A 25,640-nucleotide genomic window follows, 5' to 3' on the forward strand; every position below is an offset into this window, starting at 1 on the left:
AGTATTGAGGCAGGACAGAGATGAACGCAAGACCCAAGACAGTGAAGAGGACGGAAGAGATAGGCAATGGAGACATCACAAGAGAAATAAACTGGACAAAGAGTCGCAGAGACGGGCAGAAATGTTGAAAGGGGCGCCAAAAAAGCTGCAAGAGGGAGAAACAGGGAGAGATGGTGAGGGAGACAAGGAGCTCGTCAGGAAAGAGGGGGTTGAAGCGCAGCCTGCAGGGACAGGTCAGTCCAGCCTGAGGAGCGACCTGAAGAGCGACCTGAAGATCGAAGGGGGCGGCACACCTGGGGAGGGGTGGGGCGCATTCGGCTGCCGAGGGCCGGGAGGAACCGGGCGGCGCCCGGGTGGAGGCTAAGCGCGCCTCAAGGCCGCAGAGCCCCCGCGAGCCCGGGAAGCGCCCGGGGGGCCCCGCCCCCGGCTCGGCCGCCTCCTTGGCCCGGGCTTTTCCTGCGGGGCTCAGGAAGCCGCCTAGCGCGGCCGTGAACAATAGCTCGGGGCGCGGGCTTGGCCCTTGGAGAGCCAGCGAGGGCCGCGGGAAGGGAGCGTCGCGCCGCCAGAAGCCCGCAGCTAGCCCCAGGCCGGGCGGGAGCTTCGGGTCAGCTCGGCGCTGCCCGGGTCATTGTTGGCCGCGGCTGAGGGAGCGGGAGCCGGGGGAGGAGCCGGGGAGGCGGCGGCGGCGGCGGCGGCGGCGGCGGCGGAGCCAGAGGGGGCGCTAGAGAGCGGCGCGGTGCGCGCGGGCGAGCAGGAGGAGGCAGCTAGTGTGTGAGCTAGGAGCGGACGAGCGAGGGAGGGAGGCAAGGAGACGGGAGGGTGGGAGGGAGGAGGAAAAATAAAGAGGAGAGAGCCGAGCAGGGCTGAACAATAGAGACAGGCGGACGGGCGAGCCGAAGAGCCAGCTGCCGCTGCTGGGGGACTGCGGGCGCCCAGGCAGCCCGGACCCCGGCCGGGCCCTGGCCCCGGCCACACAGCAGGCGGCCAGCGCCCTGGGGAGAGGGACCATGGGGCGGCCGGCGACAGGCGCCCCCAGCTCACCAAGCGCCGCCGCCTGAGGGAGGCTCGGCGTCCTCTGCCCCATCCCCGCCGCCCGGCGCCCGCCCGGAGCCCCACAACCGCCGCGCCCAGTGACCTCCGCCCACCGGGCGCCGAGCCACCCTCGGCCCGAGGCTTCGCCGGCCGCCGGCTGCCCTCGGACGCCCTCCTCCAGTCATGAACCCCCCGGAAGGGGCAGCGGAGGAAGGAGGAGCCGCCGACTCGGACGTGGATGCCTTTTTCCGGACAGGTAAGCGGGGCAGGGCGCGGGGCCGTGGATGCGGCGTCTCGGACAAGTTTGGGGACGGCAGGCTGTTGCCAAGCGTGCGTGCGAGACCGGTGCTGCCCCCGGTCGTCGGGGCCGGAGTTACGGCGGTTCTCCTCGTGTGGCACTGCTGGCTGCGTTGCGGGAGGCGTGGGGGCTGGGAGCCGGGTGCCCCGTCGTCCCGTCGTCCCCCCGAGTTGCGGGAGTGTGTGCGGGGAGGCGGGGGGCGGTCGCTGCGGGCCGCCTTCTCCCGGGCTCGGGGATGGGCGATGTTGGATCACTTTGCGGCGCGCCGCTCCTGCTCCCGGCGTCCCCGGGCCTCCCTCGGCTCCCCTGCTCGGTGCCTGTCAGCGGAGCTCCCTGGCCGCCCGCGCGGAGCCCGGGGCCGGCACCCTTCCCCTGGCCGGCCCTGGTGTGCAATGGGGACCCGAGGCGCGCAGGCTGCACATGACAGGCAGGGGCTGGGCGGACCGAGACGCTGGTGCCCGGCGTGTGGGGAGCCGGCGTAGCGGACTTGGGAGGCGGACCCGGCTGGGAAGGCGGTGGGCGCCGCGGACTCCTCCTCGCCCACCTCTTCTCCAGTTCTGGGGAACGCATGAGCTTTTCTTAAGAATCTCATTCCTGGAAGTGTGAGTTAGCGTCCCCCTCCTAACACACCCACCAAATCTTTGCTTGCCTGTGAGGTGTGGGAGCCTTGAGCTGTCTTTCCAGCCTTCCACGCCCGTGCCGCCTCCTGAGCCCCGGGTCTGTAACTCCTCCTTCCAGCTGGCCACACGGTCCCTTTCACGGAAAGCGCACTGACCGCCCTCGTTTCCCACCACCTGTGGCCCTGTTTCTCTGATGACCAAGGAATCTTTTCTGTACCTGTAGCTTCCACCAGCTCCGTTTGTGTAGTTCCCCATCTCCCCACAAGTCTGGAACCATTTTGTTTGGAATCTTTGCCCCAAGGAGTCCAAGAAGTTATGGGAGTCGTGCATCTGCCCTCCTTTTTAGGAAAGTGGATTAGAGGACATAAACTGGTGGGGTCAGGGGTCAGGTTAGCTGTGGAGGCTGCACATCCATCTGTTTACTAAGCCCATTGCTTTGCCCCGCAGGTCATCTTTGGTGACACGGGTGGGGTGATTTGTTGGGAGACATGTGGGTTTGTTAGTCAAGGCTTAACTAGCTCATATGTTCATTCGCTGGTTGGTCTGGAGGATAGGAACTGATGCCAGGGCCTGGAAAACCAGAGGAAGACCCTGTCATCCCATCCTGCTTCCTGGGCTCAGCTTGCCCTTCTTCCTGCCTGTCCCTGTCCCATAGTTCAGTGTCCTTTTCCTTCCCCTCCTCTCCCCTCCTCTTCCCTCCTCTTCTCCTCTTCCACTCTCTCCCTCTCTCTGCTTACACTTACACTGCCTAAAGACGTGCTTAACCTGAGTTTATAACCTGGAATCGAGGGAAGATGTTCTAGGAGCTAGAAACACCAGGAGGGCCCAACTGAACCCCATTGCCTCCTAGCTGGGTGAAAGTGCGTTTTAAAATTTTAACTTTAATTTTTTTTTTGCTCTGTAGGAGAAGTCTTGAGTTGTGAGCCTTCCAACTTTTCCTTCCCTGGACTCCACTTTCAACGTTTGGTGCCCACTCCTTTTCTCCCACCATCTAAACATTAAGCCCTGTCCCCTTTTTCCCAAGCCCCTAGAGCAGACCTGGAGGCTTGCTTATATCTGACTAATGATTTCACACAATGTTAATGGTGTTAATGGCCTATAATGGTCCAGTGTGTTACTTTTCCCAGGGCCTTTCAAAACACAACCAGAGGCTTACATTGTCTAGCCCTGGCTCAAATCACAGAGTAAATAGCAGACTGGGGTCAATCTCCTGTGGAATTCCTGTTGGGGATATTTTCTTCCTCCTTGGGCATCCCTGATTGTGTGTGTGTGTGTGTGTGTGTGTGTGTGTGTGTGTGTGTGTGTGTGTGTGTTAGGTCTGATGAATGTATAACACTGGGAATGACTGATGGTCTGTAACTAGTTGCAGAGGAGGGTAGGTCTGGAACCACTGTCCACCCTGTTTGGCCCTTATCCTCCTGACCCTCACATCGCTTGTAGTCTCTAGGGTAAGCTCTTACTGGGGATTTTTAAGCCTGAAAAAGCTATGTTTCTGAACCTTCTCCCTTCTAATTTCCCACCTCTATGGAATATAGCACTATACCTGATTGGTTGGCTGGATTATACACTTATTCAACTGAACAATTGAGAGACCATCAAACAAATTTTCAAAGTTAGCACAGGATTATCCCCTTCTTCCTGGTGAAAAATTTTGTATGCACAAAGACCAGACTAGCAATTACTTTGTCAAAATCCTGGCATATTGTGCCTCTAATTAGACACATTTTAAATAATTCTATGGTTCGGTTCCTTACTTGTCCTCTTCTGATCATTTTGGTATATTAATTCTCTTGACCAGCTGGTTAAGATAGATTATCTAAATCTCACTTTCCTGCATGCATAATGGATACAGATCCCCCGCCCCCTGCCCCGCCCATTATTCTTATAGATTGGTAGACTCCAGAGGGCATTCCTGGGAATTCTGTTGCAAGCCTGAGAAAGCGGGTCACAACTTTTTAATTTAATTTAAAAATTCATTTAATTATAATTTTATTGAATGTGTTTCAATAGGGAATAGAAACCAATTGATCAGCCAATCAACAAGGACTTTTCAATTCCTAGTAGGAGCCTTCTGCTGTCCAGGGTGCTATAGAATACAAGAGAAATATTCAAAGAGGTCTCTGCCCTCAAAGAACTTTTAGGTTACTAATTAAATAATTGCTAAACACTATGGTGCTATCTTAGTTACTTTTCTCTTTGCTGAGACAAAATAACCAACACCCAGAGATAAAGGAAGAAAGGTTTATTTGGTTTACAGTTTGTAGAGGTTTCAGTCCATGATTGGCTAGCTCCAAGGTAGACAGGCATCACAGAGGAAAAACAGTTCATGGTGGGCAGAAGGTAGCAAAGCAGGCAAGGGATAACCATAGCTCTTTCTATCCCATGTATCTTATTTAGGCTACTTAGGGTGGGTAGCACTCACACCCTTAATCCTAGAGCATTTAATCCTAACATTGCACCATGGATCAATTCCAGCATCATACACTCTAGATCCAGCCACCTCTGGAAAGACCCCCACCTATGACTGCATGAGGCTTTGGAGGGACATCTAAACACAAGCCATAACAGGTGCTAAAAGTAAAAAGCTGACAGAACTACAGAGAAGGTAGAATCTAGGGGTGTCCTTGAAAGGTAGGTGCAGAGACATTGGGATTTAGGGCATTGAGGAGCCTAGGCTGATAGAGTGGAAGGTTTAGGTTAGTGAGGAATGAGGAAGAGGGTTGGCTAAGTATGATAGGGCCAAACAAGGGGAGTCTTGAAAGCCCAAGAGAGGAGCTTGGATTTGATTGGGGTGGGGATTGCAGTAGAAAGCCATATGTTCTTCAATGCCAAATCATAAAGAAAGTGGTCTTTTGAAGGGTTAATCTGAGGGCAATATTATTGATGGAGTGAAGAAAAACAAAGATGAGACCCAGAAGGATTCAAATGTGATCCAGAGCTGAGGGAGAAGGGCTTGGTCTGGTTGGTGGTAGAAAAGATGGGAAAGATGGTGTATTTGTGTTCACTGTGTAATTCCTTAAACTTTTCTCTCAGATAATAACCCCATCCCACCTAGACAGAAAACTGAAACTTGTCATGTCTAGGTCATAGAGAAGGGATATCTTTGAATAACACCCTATGTTTATGTGTAATTCTTTGAGCAATATTACCACTCTGTCTGTGCCTTGTCAGGCACCTCTCAAAAGGGGAGGCGGGGGGTCTCTTTCCCCTGAGATCTTTTTTTTTTTTTTGCTGGAAAGGAAAAAAATATCTTTTTGACATAATGCTTGATTGCCACAAGGTAAGTGTGATGCTTAATTCAATGTTTATGGTCCCTTCTTTATTTCCTTTCACTTCTACCCATCATGAATCAGGCATTTGGTCACATAATTTCCCAGGAATTTCTGGGGAGTATTGAGAGGACTTTGTGGTTTTTGACAGGGCATATTGTTAATATTTCTAATATTATATTTCTATAAGCTGTTTTTACATAAATGTATTTTAAAAAACTTATCAGTGATATCCAGGTCCACTCCTGTAAGATTTAAGAGGCTTTGGTTTATCTGTATAGCAATCATCAATAACTCTGTTACTGGCACATTCTGTCCAGTTGTATTTGATAGTCCTTTAGGGGATGTAAGGAGGTGTTGGGATTAACTGAAGTTCCAGAAAGAAATTAGATGAAAAGTAATAAAAATCTTCCTGACTGTAAATATCAGTAAAGATTAGAACAGTTAAGTGTTGGAGAATGAACAAAGTTCTTTCTGATTCTGATACTTGGCAGGTTACTTATGATGGTAGGCAGTGTGGTATAGCCCAGTGGTTCTCAGCCAGGGGCCATGCTGCCCTTCCCCTCAGGGAATATTTGGCACTATCTGGAGACATTTTTTGGTTGTCACAACTGGAGGGGCAGTTTGCTACAACATCTAGTGTGTAAAGGCCCAGGGTGCTGCTAAACATCTTAAATCCACAGGACAACAAAGAATTATCCAGTCAAAGAGCATCAGTGTTCCAGAGGTTGAGAAACCTTAGTATGGCCAGAAGATCACTGGCTTTGGGTCAGATAGGTACTGTACTAACTAGGGGTAAGATCTTGAATAATTGCTTCCTATCTCATCTTCAGTCTTCTACAAGACAAGACTAATAAAACTTGCTTCACAGGTTGAGAGGATAAGTAAAAAAAAAAGTACAGTATGTATGAAACGTCTCGCAGTCTCTGACATAGGAAGACAAATCCTAGTTGTCTACGTGGTGCTTTAGTTATGATGTGAGTGTGATGGCATGGAGGCAAGGGCATATCTAGAGGGGCAAGGCTTTCACTCGGGTGGAGGAGGGTGCTGGAGAGCAGCACAGTGGGGTCAAGGAGCCTGTGCGTGCACTCAGAAAGCTAGAATTTGGGCCTCAGCACTCTTTCACTCATTTGACAAATATTTATCAAATGCCTGGCACAGTCGTACTATGCTGTGAGAGTGTATAAAACCATTAAAGGGAAGAATACAGAGCAGGAAGGGAAGTGATATAAATATACCCCCTCAGGGAGCCCTTGAACTTCAGGAGTTAGAAGGGGAGGAAAATGTCTGAAGGAGGCTGAGAAGGTCAGGCAAGAGAGCAGGAGGTGACACTTCTCTTTGCTCCCTACTTATCTGAATGACTTGGGCAAGTGATTTTGACATCTATGTAAGATGAGGATAATAGTTCCCCTGCCCCCTTTCTCTTATAGAGCTATTGAGAGACTCAAGATACTATATATGTAAGGTCCTTATAAGTTGTACAGTGCTATCCAAATATATATAGTTATTTCTAAATCGAGCATTCTATTATTCTAAGTGCCTCTTCTGACAAGTAGTATCTTACTTAATCTGACCTCCACAGGACCTTTCCAGTTCACAAAGAGATGCAATCCTTCTCATTTTGGTTCCCAAGGGGACTGGATGGGTCACTTATAGGGTAGGAATAAAAATGCTTGTCCCCCAGCCCCTGCAAAGCCCTGAGCCATATGGCTCAGTGCCATCTGGAGAAGTGTAGTGAGAATAGAGTTTTTGTTTTTTGTTTCTACTGAGTCTCAGGTGGGTGCAGGGAATCAGTCCCTTCCTGTTCCTTCTCTGTCTGCCTTCAGTTCAGATTCTTCCTGCCACTTCTTTGTGCGTGAATGACTGGCAGCAAAATAACTAGGAAATGACTGACAGCCACAGAGTTGTTGGATCAATAGAGCTGCTTGAAATCTTGTCTGCTGAGGACTGAGGGAACAGGAAGAATCAACTGGGAGGACAGAGGAATTAATTCAGGAAAGTAAAGACACTGTTGGAGAATTAACTTGGTCTCCTTCCCTTCTGTCTCATGGCCTTATTAAAAGGGAGCCAGACACTAGCCAGAGAACATAGTTACAAGGGATGAGCAACCAGACAAGTGAAAAGTGGTGGCTGAGCTGTGAACTTGAGGGAATGGTTACTTATTCTTTAGCTGGGGCTTGAAGGATGAGTAGGATTTGGATGGGAAGACAGATAGTGTTGTTTTCCCAGATTAGGATGGTGGTAGAAGAAGATATAAACATTCATAGCTTAGTTAGGTGCACTAAATGTTCCAGTTTATATGATTCAGAGGATGCAGGTGGAAGGTCAATGGTAGATAAGACTCAACTTGGTGGGAACCAGGTTGATTGATTGTTTTGTTTATCAAACATTGACTAGGCTCCTAGATCAAGAAGACTTTGAATGGAAAGCCAGTGAATTTGGTCTTTCTGTAGTTGGTTTGGGGAGCCTGTAAAAGTTTCTGAATGGGGCAGTGACATGATCAGGAAGAGAAATCTGGCTGCTCTGTGGAGGCTCCTAAATTAGAGTAGGAGAGAGACTGCTAGCCAGGGATAGAGTAGGAAACTACTCTGATAGCTTGAGATACCACAGTAGAAATGGAGAGGAAAGGATTGCTGTGTGGGACTTCATGGAGGTCAAGTCCGTAGAACTGGTAACTTGGAGACAGAGGTGTCAAGGAAGAGCTAGGAATCCAAGATTACTACAAAGTTTAGAGCCTGAGCAGCTGGGAGGATGGAGGTGTCCTTATTGAAAATCAGTAGTTGGGAAAGGGGGAAGCAGCTGTAGGGAGGCAGGAAGAGAGGAAGGATTTAGAGAATTTGCTTTGGGACATGTTGCATTTCAGGTGTCAGTGTAATAGCTAAGGGAGGTGTTGATTCAGTAGGTGGATAATGAAGAGAGTCTGGAGCTTTGGAGGGAGGCCAGAGCCAGAAATATAGATTTTAGGAGATATATGCAAGAAGTTGTGGCTTGATTTATCAGAGTAGATGAGATAATAAATGAAAAGCTTATATAGACTTAAGGACAGAGTGCCAAAGACAGAGCTGTAGAGTCAAGTAAAGGGCTAGAGGAGAACCAGGAGAGAGCAAAATTTGGAGAAAAACAGGGGGATCAACATGGTCTCATGCCATAGGGAGGTTGAGGGAGAAGGGGCCTGAGCAAATACCACTGATTCTGGATACAGGGAGATCATGGTAACCTTTGAAATCACAGTTTCAATTTTGTGGGTTTTTTGGTTTTTTTTGGTACCAGGGATCGAACTTAGGACTTTGTGCTTGTGAGTCAGGTGGTGGAAACACTGAGCTAAATCCCCAGCCCACAATTTCAATTGTGTATGGGAGGTGGAATTCAAACTGCAGGGGGAATGAAGAGTGAGTGGATGGGGAGGAAGTGGTGGGAGTGCATATAGATGACTCTTTGGAAAGGTTTGGCTGTGGAACGAAGGTTAAAAATAGTAAACTAGTTGGAGATGGGGAGCAGAGTTGAGGGGAGGCTTTTTGTAGGTAGGGAAGGTTTATGAATACCTGGAGTGGGGAAGGGGGAGAAGTTAAGAGAAAGATCATTTAGGAAAGAGAGGAGCATTTAGTGGGAGGATGAGCCCAGAGGGATGAATCTCAAGATCAGCTGAGGGGTCAGCCTTGGCCAAGAGGAGGATGTGTCTTTTTTGGGGACTAGGGGGAAGGCAGACCTCAGTGGAATCATTGGCTGGCAAGGATGAGGGCACAATGTATTTGACTGACAGCCCCAGTGGGACAGCAGGCAAGTTGGGAAAGTGCTGATGAGGAGGGGAGGAAGGAAGGGGGACCTGGGCTAGAAGGTGTCTGAGCAGCCTCTTGGGCAGGGGTCACTGCTTGGTACCTACTATATCTAGCAGGAATGGCATGTGCTTATGAATTTCCAGTTTCTTTAGTGCCTCTAGAAGTCTTAGAAGAAGTCAGAAACACAGTAGGAATTATGGAAGAACCTCTTGTCCATTTTTCTCTACAGAAAAAACCCCTCACACTGAAGGGATACACCACTCTTTCTGTTGCCCCAAAAGCACTCCCTCTACGCCTTGTCTTAGGGACAAATCCAAGAACTGTCATCAAATAAAAAGCTCCATTTTACCAGGGGCTCCTCAGGGGCCTCATGTGGCCCACTAGAGGGTTGGGAGTAAGAATCTGGGGGTTGCTTCTACCAAGGGGTGGACTGTGGGAGACTGGGCTCATCTTCCCTAGAGCAGAACAGCGCTGGAGTTTCTCTAGGTGTGAGCTAGTCCTAGAATCATAGAATCTTGAAACAGAACAGGAACTTATGAGTTGTGCAACTGTGCAAGTTATACCTCTATGAGCTTTGGTTTCTTCATCCATAAAATGGGTAAACAATGTTCTTGCCTCCAAGATTGCTTGATATTTGTAGGTATATTGTATCTTTTGATAATTATAGTCATGATAATATTACCAATGAAATTATTTGAGTTATAATCTAGTATGGTGGTCTATACATTACTAGAATGGTTACATTACATAGACAATTATGATTATATTTCTAGTTACATGAATTCTTTTATTTTCCAAGTCATGAAAATTATAATGCTTCAGTAGATTTGTTCATTTGTTAAGAATATGATTTTTTTAAAACTTGCAGTTACAGTTATCCAGAGCATAACAGTCAGGGACTAGGAATGTGGCTAGAATCTCCACCTTTTACACTGTTACCCTGCAGCCCAGGGACAAAGGGCATTTTGGAGGTGGGAGGGGCACAGTATTAAGTCGGCAGCTGGACAGTGAGCCTAGAAGGGGGCCCTAGAAACTGACAGATGGTTAATTGGATGTGACAAAAGGGGGCTAGGAGGAGGGGTCTGGGGCTCCCTAGGGATTCCTGTCTCTGTCTTCTTACTGTCCTAGAAAGGAGGTCATGGGGAAAGGGAGGAGTGGCTCTGAGAACAGTTGGGGAAAAAGATTGGCAAGACTTCCTGTTGGGAATGTGGCAGTGGAAGGACAGGGCACTACTGGGAGTAGCATCACAGCATCAAGTTGGGGTGAAAATGCAAAATTTTCAGTCTCTCTGTATCTCAGCACAGTGGCTTATCACATGCTTGGATGCTTGAGTATAAAGAGATGCTTAGCCACATACTGAAACAAACAGTATACGTTTCTAGTCATTCTTTCATATCCTAACCACTGAGTTTTGACAGCTAAACATCATTACTTCATTACTGTTGATAGGAACTGGATGAAGAATGAATTAATTTTAGCAAAGTACTGAATTTCAGTGAGTGGATCTCATCATTCACTCACTCATTCATTTGTTCCAGTTTCATATACCAGCTGTGAACTTCCTAAGTGCCAGGTGCTGGAAGTACTCATCAGAAATAATCCTTCCCACAAAGAGGGCTGCAGTCTAGTGGGGTCACCTGGCACATAAACAGATAATTGCAGTGCAGTGTGGTGAGTATTATATGGAGGACTGTACACCATGCAGTGAAAGTGTAGAGGGAGGGCTAGCACTGAATGTATGTGTGGAGAGGATCTATTGTAGAGAGGATGCTTGAGCTGCAGTGGATGAAGAGCTGGTAAAAATTAAGGCAGTGAGTATGTACCACTATTCCAGAAGTTTGGTAACAAGGGTAAGGAGAAAATAAAATGGTAATCAAAAGGACATTTTGGAAGTATTGGTAGTATTCTGTGTTTTGGTGATAGGTTTACACGCAGAGCTATTTGTAGAATTTTCAGTGAGCTGTAGACTTATGTGTGCAATTTTATGCATACATGTTATACTTCAACAAGAATTGTAAAAGGCAGTGGTAGAGACTGAAAGTGTTAGAGGGTGATATGTATGTTGGCAGGGTGGCTATTCCTCAAAAGACAGAAAGGTTAAGATTTCTAGGCAAAGAGTATCTCTGGAATAGATAGTCACTTTTTCTTTTGTGGATATGGGAGAAGACTAGGTGGTTTTCAGGTCAGATACTAGAGTTCTTATTCAATTGACCTCAATTGTTTTAGTGAGTGGGAGCCAAGCTCATCCACAAGCACTGAGAGATGCTAGGAGCCTGGGAAGAGAGGAGACAGCCTTGATTCATTCTCTGAAGAATGAGTAAGAACTGCAGAAAGGATGGTCTGTCCAGGTGAGTTCAGAGTGGGTGGGTGTGCCAGATTTTGCATGCTGAAGTTCTCCAGGCTTTGGACTGGAGAAATAAGCAGTGTACTCCTGAGTTCTTGGGTGATAACTTGGAAGAGATATCTGTGGTTGGGATGAGGTGTGCACCAGCATCTTCTCCAGTCCTTCCTGAACATCAGTGATTGAAGGTCTATTGGAGACCCTACCTTGGAAAATGCTCATGTCTGCTTTCCCCAGGTATGCTGTACACACCATTTGCTTTGAATTTGTCTGTATTCTTTGCAATACCAGTTCAGGGCTTTGCATATAACGGTTGCTTAATTAACATTTCTTGACCTGATTTTTTAAAGAGCTACTTATTTGTGTAGGCCATTTGAGAATTTTATAATGAAATATTGTGCTAAGGAAATGAATCACTTTTGTGGACAGGCAAGTCTACCTTAAACAAAAAGACTTAATGAAGTCAACACTGAAATACAGCTATCTGTTGAGTTGGATTAATTAGAAGGACCCACATTATCATTTGCTTATAAATATTCACATATTTCATAGGTCTTGGAAAAGTAAATAGCGATACACTCTCTTCTTTGAAAAACTCAAGTAGGAAAGTCCAAACTTGCAAATGGATCAACTAATCAGTATTGAGGGTCTGAATGTGCCCAGTATTATGCTAGGCACTAAGAAGGATACTAAAAATGGGTGGTACATAGTTCTTGCTCTTGCTGATATATGGTCTTGGATTAGGAAAAAATAGCTAATTGGAGATCAATCAGGGTGACCTTGGGCTGAGCATTTAGCTCAGTCATGCCATTGCCTGCTTTGCAAGCACAAGGTCCCAAGTTCAATCCCTGATCCCTGGTACCAAAAAAACAAAAAAGGGCGACCTTCATTCATGGATTCATGTAATATATATTTATTGTCCAAAAATTAATGTTTCATTTAAAGAAATTCATTTTTAGATATACCTTCATAGGGCACTTATATTTTTACATTGAATTTTTTATTAGTTTAAAGTATTATAATTCTGGGGCACTGTAAAGCAGTTAGGAAACATGAAGTATAAAGGATAGAAAATCCACTCTAGTTCATCACTCATCTCAACTTGAGATATTTCCCTTTGGTCTTTATTTCCTATGTGTACTCTCTCCCTTGAGCCATGTTTCTTTTTAAAAATTTTTATTGAATTAAGATGAAAAGCAAGTTGGGAGAGGGTAGACTTTTTCATGAAGTCATTTTTCCAATTAATTTAAATGGGTAATGCCCTAAGATATATATATATATATATATATATACACACACACACACATATATATATATACACACATATATATATATATAATTGATAAGCTCTCTATATATTAGTGAGCCAAAAGAGGCATTCATAAGCCAATTAACCTTGGTGTGGGGATAATATAGGAAGACAGGAGATCCCTTGGTCATTTGGAAAGTAAAAGTATTGACATCTATTGTCATAAAAGTTTTTACGCAACACAAAAGTAAAGAATATATGGTCAAAAGTGAGTACTTTTATTTCCTCCTCTTTTAGTGTTTGGTTCTCTCTCTATATATAGGTACATGAATGATATCAAATACATGTTTATACAAATGCATAGCTTTCTTATTTTATTTACTAGAAAGAGGATCATGCTGTATCTGTTATTCTGCAACTTACTTTTATCATTTTATAATCATGAACATTTTCCCATGTCAGTACATATAGCTGTATCTCATTTGTTTTCAGATGTGTGTTACATTCTGCTGTGAGAATGTGCCACATTTTATTTAGTCAGTCTCCTAAGGATAGACATTTATAACTCAGTTTTTTTGTGGACTAGTTATTCTGGGATATTATTTAGTCCAAATCATACTAAGAAGGGCCTCTCATTTTCTTTCTTTCTTTTTTTTTTTTTTTGATCCCTTTCAAAGGTAACTGTAGGAAAACTGTGGGTTCAGGATGTTTCCTCTGCTTTTGTGCCAGAAGAGGAGAACATTCAGTCCCTGTTCTCCAAATGGTAACTTTTTGTGGAATGTTTAAGGATGCTTTATTAGTGACATTACAATGAATGGTAGAGGCCATTCTTGGCTATTTTTTTATAGGGTCAAAGTTCCTGTGCAGGGCAGCTTCTTAGTCCTAACTCTAGGCTTTTCCCCAGTTACTGACTCTCAGAGTACCATCTCTAGAGAATAAAGAGATATGTGGATGCCCACCTTGCTCATTGCCAACTGTGAGAAGATGAGAAGTTAGAGCCTCTGCATTAGACACCCATCTTGGCTAGTACCATATTTTCATCCACTCAACACCATCTTCTCCCCTCAACACCACACTGGTCGTGGTATTTGATGGAAAGTAGCATTCTCCTGGAAGCCTGCAGTGTGTCAGGGGTGGCCTTAGCATCCTCAGGTTCTGTCACACCTATTGAGCTATTTCTAAAGCTGCCCTCCCCAAGCCTTAGTTGGGCCTTGAGTGGGAATGTAAACAATAGAAGGCTAAGACACTGCTATCTATCTAGACTGAATTTCCCCCATGTTTCCCTGATGCTTGAGGGAGATGGCTTTCCCTCTTTCCTTGTGGCAGGGATCTCCTCTATGTCATGCCTCAGTACTCTACTTCTGCTCTAAAGTAACCTCATTGGTTAAGTCCACCCAGCATGGATCTTGATATGTTCATGGGAGCTTGGGAATTCAAGCTGTGTACTAAAAAAAATCCAGTCCTAGATATCCACAGCTGAACATTGACATTTTCTTTTTGCCTGATGCTATAACTATCCTAAACTTTGCTGAGGCAAATAGATGCTTCTGGCAGAATAAGGGGGAGGTTAAATATATGTAAAGACATGCAAAAAAGGAAAGTACATTATATTTTAAAAAGCATTCCTTTATTTCAACAATAATTTTGGAAAACAAAGGTTTAGAAATGAGGCTCCTAAGATGTCAGCCAGCTTTCCTTGGGATCCTTCTATGGCTTAGATCTCAAGTGTCCCCCCAAAGTATCATGTATTTGGAAGGTGATTGGGGTATGAGGGCATTATCCATTGATGAGTTCAGTAGCTGAATGTGCTGTTAGGATGTGGAATCTGGTTGGAGGCCATCCACTAGGGGTGTAACCTGGAAGGGTGTATTCTTGTCCCTACTCCTTCCTTCTCTCTTTGCTTCCTGGCTGCCATAGAATGAGCAGCTGCCCTCTGCTCAGGCCCTTCCATCATGCCATTTATTTCTTGGAGTTAGCCAAACAACTGTGAGCCAAAATAAATCTCTCCTTTAAGTTGTGTGTCAAGTTTTTTGTTCCAGCAATGGTAAAAGTGACTAAGACAGATTTTGGTACCAGAATTGGGGTTGTTGTTGTACCTATACCTGACTGTGTGGTTTAGAGTCCTTTGGAAATGATTTGTAGGAGAAGTTTAGAAAGGTTTGGAGATATGGGACAGAGAAGCACTAGAATATTGTAAGCTAAGCTTGATGGGTGATTCTCGTCAGAGGTCAGAAGACCAGAATGCTGATAGAAATGCAGACCATAATGGCCAAACTCAAAGGTTTCAGTTGGAAACAAGGACTCCATTGGGTGCTGTACTAGAGACTGTGTGTGTTATACCCTGGCAGAAAATTTGTCTTCATTTTGCCCATATCTTGAGACTTTGTGGGAGACTGAGATTAAGTGTGGTGGACTAATTAATCTGACAGAGGAAATTTCAAGGCAACCCAGTATTCAGGCTGTGGCATAGGTACTGCTGGTGCTTTTAAGCCAGATCTGCAATCAAAGTAAAAAGCAAACAAGAGCAAAAAGCAGATGTGAAAAGTGCCATTTCATTAGAAAGGAAGTGTTTGTATAGTTAAGGCCTTGGGGAGGACAGTTACTGATAAGATTAGCATTAAAAAGAAGCCAGGTACTTTGAATCAGAAGAATGGGAATAATGGCTTGAGGGCATCTCAGGAATCAGCAAGCCCTTTTACTTTTCTGGCTCAAGGGTGCAGAACTATAAAGCTTTTACTGAAGAGAGCCCCAGAGCCCACAGCTTGAGAAGAAGGTCACCTAGGGAATTAGTTTTTTGTTTTACAATACTTGTACTCAGATCATCTGCAGCCATGATTCAGGGGTGCCTGGCTATGTTCAAGCTGGCCGAAGGCATTAGTGTCATCCTAGGCATCTAGAATGAAAGGGTTTTTTTAGGCATTTAGAATGCAAGAGTTATGGGTGTTGGAGGCTTCTGCCCACATTTCAGAAGAAGGTCTGGGAGGCCAGGCAGTGTGTCCTTTAGAGAGCAGTGCATGAAGCTCTAAGAGTGAAGCTGAAACTGCAGTGGAGACCCCAGGAAATGGGACTTGCTAGCCATGTAGAATGTCCGCTGAGGGAAGCCACAAGTGGTGAATGGAGCCACTCCAAAGGAGAGGCCATTAGAGCTGCAAATGGCAATGCTGTAGGGGCAGGGCCATCCCAGGCCTTTAGAGCTCACATCTCATCTCAGTCTGCCTCAGGAGTTGGACATGGACCTACAAGATTGAAACTTGGGAGCCAGAGAAATATTGTTATGGTTTAGATCTAAAATGTCCCCCAAGGATCTCAATACCCCACTGTCACAAATAGATAGATCAATTAGACAAAAAATATTCAATGAAATATTAGAACTCAATCAAACTCTTGAACAAATGAACTTAACAGATGTTTACACAGTGTTCCACCCCACAAAATCAGAATACACATTCTTTTCAGCTGCACATGGGTCGTTCTCCAAAATAGACACATACTCGCTCATAGAACATGTTTAAGTAAGTGCAAAGGAATTGACTTTATCCTCTGTATATTATCAGACCACAGTGTGATGAAATTGGAAATCAATAGCAAAAGAAACTCCAAGAATTTCATAAACACATGGAAACTGAACAACACACTTCTGAATAACCAATGGGTTACAGAGGAAATTAAGAAATCAGACATTTCCTACAATTAAATGACAATGACAATACAACATATCACAATCTATGGGACACAGTGAAAGCAGTCTTAGGGAAATTCATAGCACTGAATACTCATATTAGGAAAACAGAGCAAGCCCAGTTAAACAACCTGATGCTGAACCTCAAGCTTCTAGAACAAGAAGAGCAGGACAAACCCAAAGCTCATTCAAGGGAGGAAATTATAAAGATCAGAGCAGAAATCAATGCAAAGGAGACTAAGAGAACAATACAAAAAACCAATGAAGCCAAGTGTTGGTTCTTTGAAAGAATAAACAAAATTGACAAACCCTTAGCCAACATTATCACAAAAAGAAAGGAAAAGGCCCAAATCCGTGCAATTAGGAATGAGAAGGGTGAAATTACAATGGACCCAGCAGAAATCCAGAGGATCATCAATACCTACTTCTAGAACCTATATGCCAATAAGATGGAAAACACACAAGAAATGGACAGATTCCTAGATACGTATGAGTTACCAAAGTTGAATGAAGAAGACCTAAAAATTCTAAACAACCCAATATCAATCAATGAAAGTGAAAATGTAATTAAAAACTTACCAACTAAGAGAAGCCCGGGTCCTGATGACTTCATCACTGAATTCTACAAGACATTTAGAGAGGAACTGCTGTCACTACTGTTTAAACTCTTCAATGAAATTGAAAGGGAAGCAATACTCCTGAATTCATTCCTGGAAGCAAGCATCACCTTGATCCCCAAAGCAGAGAAAGACCCAACTGAAAAAGAGAACTGTGGGCCCATCTACTAATGAACATAGATGCAAAAATCCTCAATAAGATACTGGCAAATAGAATGCAGAAGATCATGAAGAAGATCATATACCCTGACCAAGAGGGATTCATCCCAGGGATGCAGGGATGGTTCAACATATGCAAATCAATAAATGTAATACACTATATCAATAGAGCCAAGGACAAAAACCATATGATCATCTCCATAGATGCAGAAAAAGCATTTGACAAAATCCAACATGCATTTATGATAAAAACCCTACAAGAAATTGGAATAGATAGTCTTTACCTCAATCTAATAAAAGCCATCTATGAAAAACCATCAGCCAATATCATACTAAATGGTCAAAAACTGAAATCCTTCACACTAAAATCAGGAACAAGATAAGGATGTCCACTATCACCACTCCTGTTCAATATAGTTTTAGAAACATTAGCCACAGCAATTAGACAAGAGAAAGAAATAAAAGGAATAAAGATAGGAAATGAAGAAGTCAAATTGTCATTATTTGCAGATGACATGATACTCTATATAGAAGACCCCAAGGACTCCACCAAAAGTCTTCTAGACTTAATAACCAAATTCAGTCAAGTAGCTGGTTACAACGTCAACACACAAAAATCAATAGCTTTCCTCTACACCAATGACAGACACACTGAGAGAGAAATAGGGCAAATAATTCCTTTCACAATAGCATCCAAAAAACTGAAGTACCTAGGACTCAACCTAACAAAAGAAATCAAAGACATCTTCTCTGAAAACTATAGCACTCTGAAAAGAGAGATTGAAGATGATATCAGAAAATGGAAAGACATCCCCTGCTCCTGAGTAAGAAGAATCAACATAGTGAAAATGGCCATATTTCCAAAACTGCTATATAGATTCAATGCAATCCTAATTGAAATCCCGGCAGCACACTTCACAGACCTTGAGAAAACGATCCAAAAATTCATTTAAAAGAAGAAGAGACCCAGAATAGCAAAAGCAATTCTAGGTAACAGACATGGTAGGAGGTATCACAGCCCCCAACTTGAAACTATACTACAAAGCCACTTTGATAAAAACAGCATGGTACTGGCAAAGAAACAGACCAGAGGACCAGTGGAACAAATTAGATGATGCAGAAGTAACACCAGACACACTCAGCCACCTCATCTTTGACAAAGGAGCCAAACACCCTCACTGGAGGAAAGATAGCCTCTTTAAGAAATGATGCTGGAAAAATTGGGTTTCAACTTGCCAAAGATTAAAACTAGACCTATATCTCTCACGATGCACTAAACTAAAATCGAAATGGATTAAAGATCTAAATATTAAAATAGAAATGCTGAACCAGCTGGAGCAGAGGTTAGGTAGAACTGTTGAAGCCATTGGTGTAGGAAAAGATTTTATGAAGAAAAGCTCAGTTGCCCGTGAACTAGCACAAACAATCAACAAGTGGAATCTCTTCTTATTAAAAGGCTTCTGCACAGCAGGAGAAACCACCAGCAGTGTGAAGAGACAACCCACAATGTGGGAAAAATTTTCACCTGCTATTCCTCAGACAAAGGTCTACTATCTAGAAGCTATAAAGAACTTAAAAGTCAGACCTCCCAAATTTAAAGACCCAATCCAAAAATGGGCATCTGAAATGAAAAGGCATTTCTCACACAAAGAAGTAGAAAGAGCAAATAAACATATGAAAAAATGTTTCACATCACTGGTCATTTGAGAGATGCAAATGAAAACAAAGCTGAGATTCCACCTCACTCCAGAAAGAATGGATGCCATCATGAAATCAACCAATAACAAATGCTGGCGGGGCTGTGGGGAAAGAGGAACCCTGTTCCACTGCTGGTGGGAGTGTAGACTGGTGCAACCACTGTGGAAATCAGTATGGAGATACCTCAAAGAACTAGGACTGGAAGTCCCATTTGATTCCGCTATTCCCCTGCTGGGTATCTCCCCCAAAGAATTAAAAGTATCATACCAGAGTGATATATGTGCACCCATGTTCATAGCAGCACAATTTGTAATAGCTAAAACTTGGAAGCAGCCCAGTTGCCCATCAACTGGAGACTGGATAAAAAAAGTGTGTGTGTGTGTTTTTTTAATAAAATGGAGTACTACGCCATAAAAAATGAGAAATTAGAGACATTTATAGCTAAGTGGATGCACATTGAAGCAATACTCTTAAGTGAAATAAATAGGACACACATGTGTAAATACTGAATAGTTTCTCTGGTGTGAGAAACTGAAAGTGTAAATAAGGACTAAAAGGTATAAACGATGATGTGAAAGAGGAAGAAAAGGGGCAAAGGAGAAGGAGGTGGGAGGGGTAGGAGAAAGGAAAGAAGGGAATGGAATTAATATGAGAAAATGGAAGCAAAGTCTTTGTAAGTAGGGAGGGATGGAGGGTTTGAAGGGAGGGCAGGGAAAGGGGGAAAGATAAGAACCAAGATAGATTATGTAAAGGTGCAAATTTCCAATGATGAATGTCATTATATTGTATACCTAAAATGTACCAAAATAAAATTAAAAAATAATATCCCCCAGAAGTCTCATGTGTTTGGAAGGAGATTGAATTATGGGGGTGCTATACTCATTGGTGCATTCATCCTTTGATGAGTTTAGCAGCTAAATGTATTTCTAGGAGGTAGGGTCTGGTTGAAGGCCATCCCATGACGGTGTGACCTAGAAGGGTGTATTCTTGTCCTTTCTCTCTCTACTTCCTGGCTGCCATGGGATGAGCAGCTGTCCTTTGCCCAGGACCTTCCATTGTGCCATTTCTGGCTTGGAGCTGGCTGACCTCGGACTGAGACCCTGAGCCAAAATAAACCTGTACTTTAAGTTGTGTGTATCAGGTATTTTGTCTCAGCAGTGAGAAAGTGACAAAGATGACATGTATGTGTTTATGTGCATGTAAATGTGCAAGGGTATGGTATTATTGATTTCTACAGCAAGCATTTAATGACTACTTGATACATACTCATACCATACATTGTGGTGCAGAGGGCTGGATGGCATAGTCTCTGTGTTCAAGGAGTTCTTGGTCTTAGGAAAGATGGGGGGAGATGGATTACATATGGAGCTGCGTTGTGGAATCCTGTTCTCTGGAGGCTGGTGTTTTGATCTGGTAAATATTAGTGATGTTTGAGGTAGGAGCCTTTACTGGGTCTGGTTTCCCCTTAACTTGGAAGGGTTTGCTTTCCGACTTATTTTAGTCTTTTTAAATGACCAGTTACAATCATTTTTGTTTTTTTTTTCAAATAAAGTTCACTCCTCAACACCAGTTGAAGTATTCACAATTAATTTTAAGTGAAGTAAATATATAGAAAAATGAATTCCAACTTAGGACCATTGCTCTGCTGCCTCTGTGGTGGTGTTATTTGTTCACTATTATTCTTAACCAACATTTTTTCACCTCCTTAAGCACAGAAAAACCTTAGTGTTCTACTTGCTCTCCTTATTCCAGGACTCTGGGGTTCAAACAGCATTAGGAACTACAAGCAGTGTTTCTAGTTTGGAGATAATGGGAACTTTGTCCCCTGGGATGGTGGCAGAGACTGGAAGACTGGCAAACTAGGCCAAACCAGGCAAATCCAAAACGAAAATAAAGTGGTGGTAAATGATGGTGTTAGATAGTTGGTTTAAGTGGAAGAGTGGTAAGTGGGGTGTCAGAATTGTGCTACTATTGCTTAGCATGGGCATGTTCCTTTCTTTTCTGAGACCAAGGTCACAGCTGATTTAAAATGGCCTTGGATGCATCTTCTGCCTACAACATTCTGAGCTAAATGGATGGCAAATGGGGAACAGGGAAGCTAAGGGGATAGGAATTAGGAGGCAAATGACTGAGAACTGTTCTGCCCTGGTAATCTGGAGACTTTTCACATATTGGTGGTCTTTTAAGTTTCTGCAGCTCAAAACTGCTTCATGAGTCCCCTAATGCCAGAGTTCATTAGGTAATCCAGCATCCTGTTTGGTGAAGAGGGATCACTAATTCCCTTGGGGAGAATCATTCTAATGTCAGCAGGTAGCCTCAAACCATTTTTGGCTCTCAGAATCTTTTGAAAGAAGGGCAAATTGTCTGGCATTTCTGGATCTGTGTTGAAAAATCTCAGTCCCTCAGTCTGTTCTTTGGATCCCAAGTGTGTAGTTAGGGATGGGTCAGACACCCTAGATAATACCTTTACCAGGGACCACCACTCTACCAGCTCTCCCAATATATGGGGAGAACTAATTTATTGATCTTCCCATGAGCCTACGTCCTTGAACTTTTAAAATATTGAGTCAGATAGAGAAGACAGTGAAAAGCAATCCAAAAATCTTCATTTTTTTAGAGCACATGCAATCCCAGCCCATCTCCATTATCTCAAAAGGAGAAGCAGGGTAATCAAACTGCCATCTTAGTTTTCTTCTACCTTTCTTTCTACTCAGAACTCCATAGCTTTTCCCTTACATTTTTAGACCTTCAGAAAACTCACATTTTAGTGGAGGGAAGCATACTAGGTTTTTATAAAAGTATACTAAATTATTCCATGTATGTTATAGGACTAGTGGCTAGCAGGGACATAACGGGGGAGTAGTTAAGCCTGTTTGTAGTGGTGGTCATAGAGCAGGAGATACTTTATGGCATCATTGGGGGGGGACATTCCTAATAGAGTAAGAATAATGGACAAATGCAAAGAGTTGTGCAAAGATTATGGAGAATTAGAGGAATGCAGGGTGAGAGGGACTAGACATACATGTGAGATCTTGGATTTTCATATTCCAGGGTTTGGATTTTGTCTTGTAAGAAGAGAGGTATTGGGATTATAAAGTATTTTAGGTATTGAAGTGCTAGAATAAAAACTGCAATTTAGGTCAATTTAGGAGTTTTGTGAGATGTATTATGTCAGAAGGAGTAAAATTATAAGCAGGAATTCAAGTTAAGAAACTACTAAAATGTAGTTGATAGGAGAAATTGAATGACAGAGCTGTCCATTGGATTCAAGTTGATTCTAGTTGATGTATGGATTGAAGGGAAGATTTAAATCTCCAGGGTTTGGCTTAGGTAGTGGAGAAAGGGTAATGGTGCTTTCACTGAGGCTGGAACAAGAATCATATAGAATGTAGGAATATTTTTCAAACCACGTCGGCTTTCTACTGTAAAGGGATTTGATACTACTTCATTCTATAAACTCTCCAAACATTTTGAATATGAAATACTAACAAAACCCCAGAGTGACTGATGGTTGGACAATTATATACTTAGACAACTTTTCCATGAAAGTGGAAAGTCTGTGTGCCTGTGTGTATGTATGCCCTCTGTGCATATATGTGGTATTGCTCATACTTTGGGTGCAAATGTGTCTGTTTCTTATATTGCACTGGGTATTGACACAGTATCCTTTTCCAACATTAAAATTCCCTACCTCTCCCAGAAGTGCTCCCATTGGGATCCATTTCTGCTTGGCTTTACGTATGCAAACCTACAAGTGAGATTGATTGCTTGTGTGAAATTAATTTTTTCTTTTTCCAGGGAGAGTTTCTGCCATGTGCGAACTGGGGAAATCTGCAGGCCTCTTGCCAGATGCACAGCTCACATAGGCACAGCTCACATAAGCACAGCTCACATAGAGGGGTCAAGTCAGGCTTGAGTCAAAAATTGGCTTGGAATAGCTATGACAGTTAATGCTGATTGTCAACTTGACTGGATTAAGAGATGCCTAGCAGATTAGTAAAGCACACTGTGGGATGTGTCTGTGGGAGTGTCGAGAGGTTATTGGCATGTGGGTCAGAAAAGTGATGGGAATGATCCACCCTGATATGGGTCATACCATTCAATAAGCTTGAAGCTGGATGGAATGGTAAGGAAGAAGGAAGAAGTTGGCCTGTGTTTGAAAAAGCTCCATTGTGCTTGAGTAGGTGCGTCTTTCATTAGTGCCATTGCTGTGGATGTCAGACTTCTGTTTCTTCAGCCTTTCAATTCCAACTCTATCAGTGGCTCTACAGGAAGCTTCCGGGCCTTCAGTCTGGGACTGGTGCTGCATCCTTGATCCCTTTTGTTTTATGACCTACAGTTTCTTGGATTGAGTAGCTACTGGACCCTCTGGCTCTCCAGCACACAGGTGGCCATTGTAGAGTATCCTGCCTCTGATACTGTAAGCCTATCTAATAAACCCCTTGCATAATTTCATATATATAAATAAATAAATATATATTTGTTTCTGTTCCTCTAGAACACCCTAACAAATAACCCACAGGGGCCATACCTGGATACTTGAGCTAACATTCTCAGCATGCTCTATGACTGTTCCTAGGCAACAGGAAAACTTGAGGCTAGGGGGACATAGCTGCATATGAGAGGGTTGAGTCTTTTTTTTTTTTTTTTTTTGAGAGGATTGAGTCTTTTCAGTATCAGCTACAGTACTACTTCCTCCACTAGGCCCATCTTCCTGCTACTGTGGGGCTGGGGATTTAGCTCAGTGGTTCTGCCGCCTGCCTCGCAAGTGCAAGGACCCAAGTTCGATCCCTGGTACCAAAAAATAAAAATAAAATAAAATAAATGCTCTTATTTAAAGGGTTGTAGAGGTCTCTGGAGGTAAATGGAGAATATGTCAAATATCTATCTGCATTCCTCACCCAACTAAGTATAAACTTTAGGGATAGTTTTAGCCTTAGTTTTGATGCTTCCCTATAAGCTTTCATGGATCCTTAGAAAATACCAGTCAACCTTTCCTTAGCAGGTATCCCCTAGCTTCATAGTGCATAGATGGCCAACCTTACAGCATTTGTCCAACCCAGACAACGTATCAGGGACCTTCAGAATGTCTTTCCCACAATTGGACTCATTGGCCAACTGATCTGTGGTTGGCTTGTAGTCTAGACCAGCACTGTAGTCCAGGATGTACTGTCCAATGATGAGCTAACTTTTACCTTGAGAGTAGGAGCTTTGTGAGATGTGTAATAGAACATCTCCCTGAGAATGGTTATGTATTCTTTTTCCTATAGCTTGGATTTCTAGGAGTCCTGATTAGCCAGTCTTAACTTTAAGCCTACCTTTGTGGGTTGTGATTATCACTAGTTCTAACCACAGTTTCTCTAGGAGAGTATTATGTATGATTTAGCTGAATATAGCTCTTTAATTATTAGAGATAATGGCAAATAGCTTGTTCAGTTAACCATAAACTTCAGGACCATTGGAACTTTAAGAAGGAAGCTGGTGACTGCTTCATCCCAAATAATAAAATGCCAAACTTTCTTAGTATCTAATATAACTATTACTTTTTGGGTGGTAAGGGGATTTTGGGTTTGATTTGCCAAAAACCTTTTACATAAATTGATAACAGAAATGATTTTTAGCATTTCCTAATGGATTCCCTAATGTATGACTTCAAGCATCAAACTTGGTTATACAACTTAATTCTCTGTAACTCCCATGGAATATGATTGTAATGTTTGGTTTTTGAGCCAGGATAACTGGGCTGCCAGATAGGTGCAGGGTTCATAGAGGTTTGCTAACTGTTAGCCAGAATAGTTCCTCTTTCTAGACCCTGATGCTACCAAACAAATCTCTTGAATCCAAAAGGAGGTCATCTAATTTCTTTTCCACCCTGGCCTAGTTTCTAAGCACTTATAGCTATCTAGTTCTATCTAGTTTTTTGAGGTATTTATTTTATTAATATATATACGGGTGTTCTTATGACTGAGACATTTTCAGACCAGATTTTTTTTTTTTTTTTTGGTACCGGGGTTAGAACTTGGGTCCTTGCACTTGCAAGGCAGGTGGCAGAACCACTGAGCTAAATCTCCGGAAGGAGTATTACAATGGGTATATAACACCCACATTTATTTATTTATTTTTAATTTTTTTTTTGGTACCGGGGATCAAACTTGGGTCCTTGTGCTTGTGGAGCAAGTGGCAGAACCACTGACCTAAATCCCTGGCCTTCAGACCACCTTATTATACTATCTAGCATGCTTCTAGGCTTGAATATGCATGTTTGTGATTTTCCTCATAGATTTTGTTTTTCCTGTGAGAAAGACCAAGGTAACTCCCTAGATGAGGTCCTCCCTGACAAACCCATGGCTGAAGGTATGGTCTCTGCTGCCATAGGTTTCTCTAGGCCTCAGAGCTAGAGAACTCTAGCTTTGGCAAACCTGACTGTAGAGGTGGCACCTTAAAATCAACTCTAAACTCTTCAGGTAGACCAGAAGAGCCACCTTTTAAAGGTGCTGTAAAGCTTTCTGATGGGTACTAGGTTTTCCATGACAAGATGTTTCCATTCTTATGCCTTCAGTTTTGCCCCCAGGTACACACCTTGTTCATTCCTTCTAGAATCCTCAGTACTGAGGTTTTGTTCTCTGGGGCAGTTCTATTTCTGGACTGTTGGACTCAATTTGATCTACCCATATATCAGCTTGAATGGTGAGGCCTTGCAAATTACTGGAGAGCCTCTGTGCAGGTTAAGAACAAAGAAGGCAGTTTTTCTCTTCAAGTGTCAGGTCTTTTAACCTTATGTTTTTCATTCTCCCTTTCAGGGTGATTTGACTTTTTGCCTGTCCCTTGTTTTATAAGTCATGTGTGTGCTGTAGTTGGGTGCGCTTTCTAGGCATTGCTCAGCTCTTGAAAGGAAATTTGTG

At 43.5% G+C, this 25,640-nt stretch overlaps 1 protein-coding gene across 5 annotated transcripts in view; it reads left to right on the forward strand.

Annotated features, from left to right (window-relative positions):
• Positions 1 to 834: 834 nt before the first annotated feature.
• Kalrn (kalirin RhoGEF kinase) overlaps positions 835 to 25,640 on the forward strand; it is a 698,268-nt gene continuing 673,462 nt past the window's right edge. For all 5 annotated transcript variants that reach the window (XM_021259403.2, XM_021259427.2, XM_021259411.2 and 2 more), the window contains exon 1: positions 835 to 1,288. In XM_021259403.2, coding sequence (XP_021115062.1) covers positions 1,216 to 1,288 — 73 coding nt within the window. In that variant the 5' untranslated portion in view covers positions 835 to 1,215. The remainder of the gene's footprint in view (positions 1,289 to 25,640) is intronic.

The sequence above is a fragment of the Heterocephalus glaber genome, unplaced genomic scaffold (assembly GCF_053883595.1).
Source record: "Heterocephalus glaber isolate CG9 unplaced genomic scaffold, H.glaber_assembly_v1.0 deba00000122, whole genome shotgun sequence".
Lineage (NCBI taxonomy): Eukaryota > Metazoa > Chordata > Mammalia > Rodentia > Bathyergidae > Heterocephalus > Heterocephalus glaber.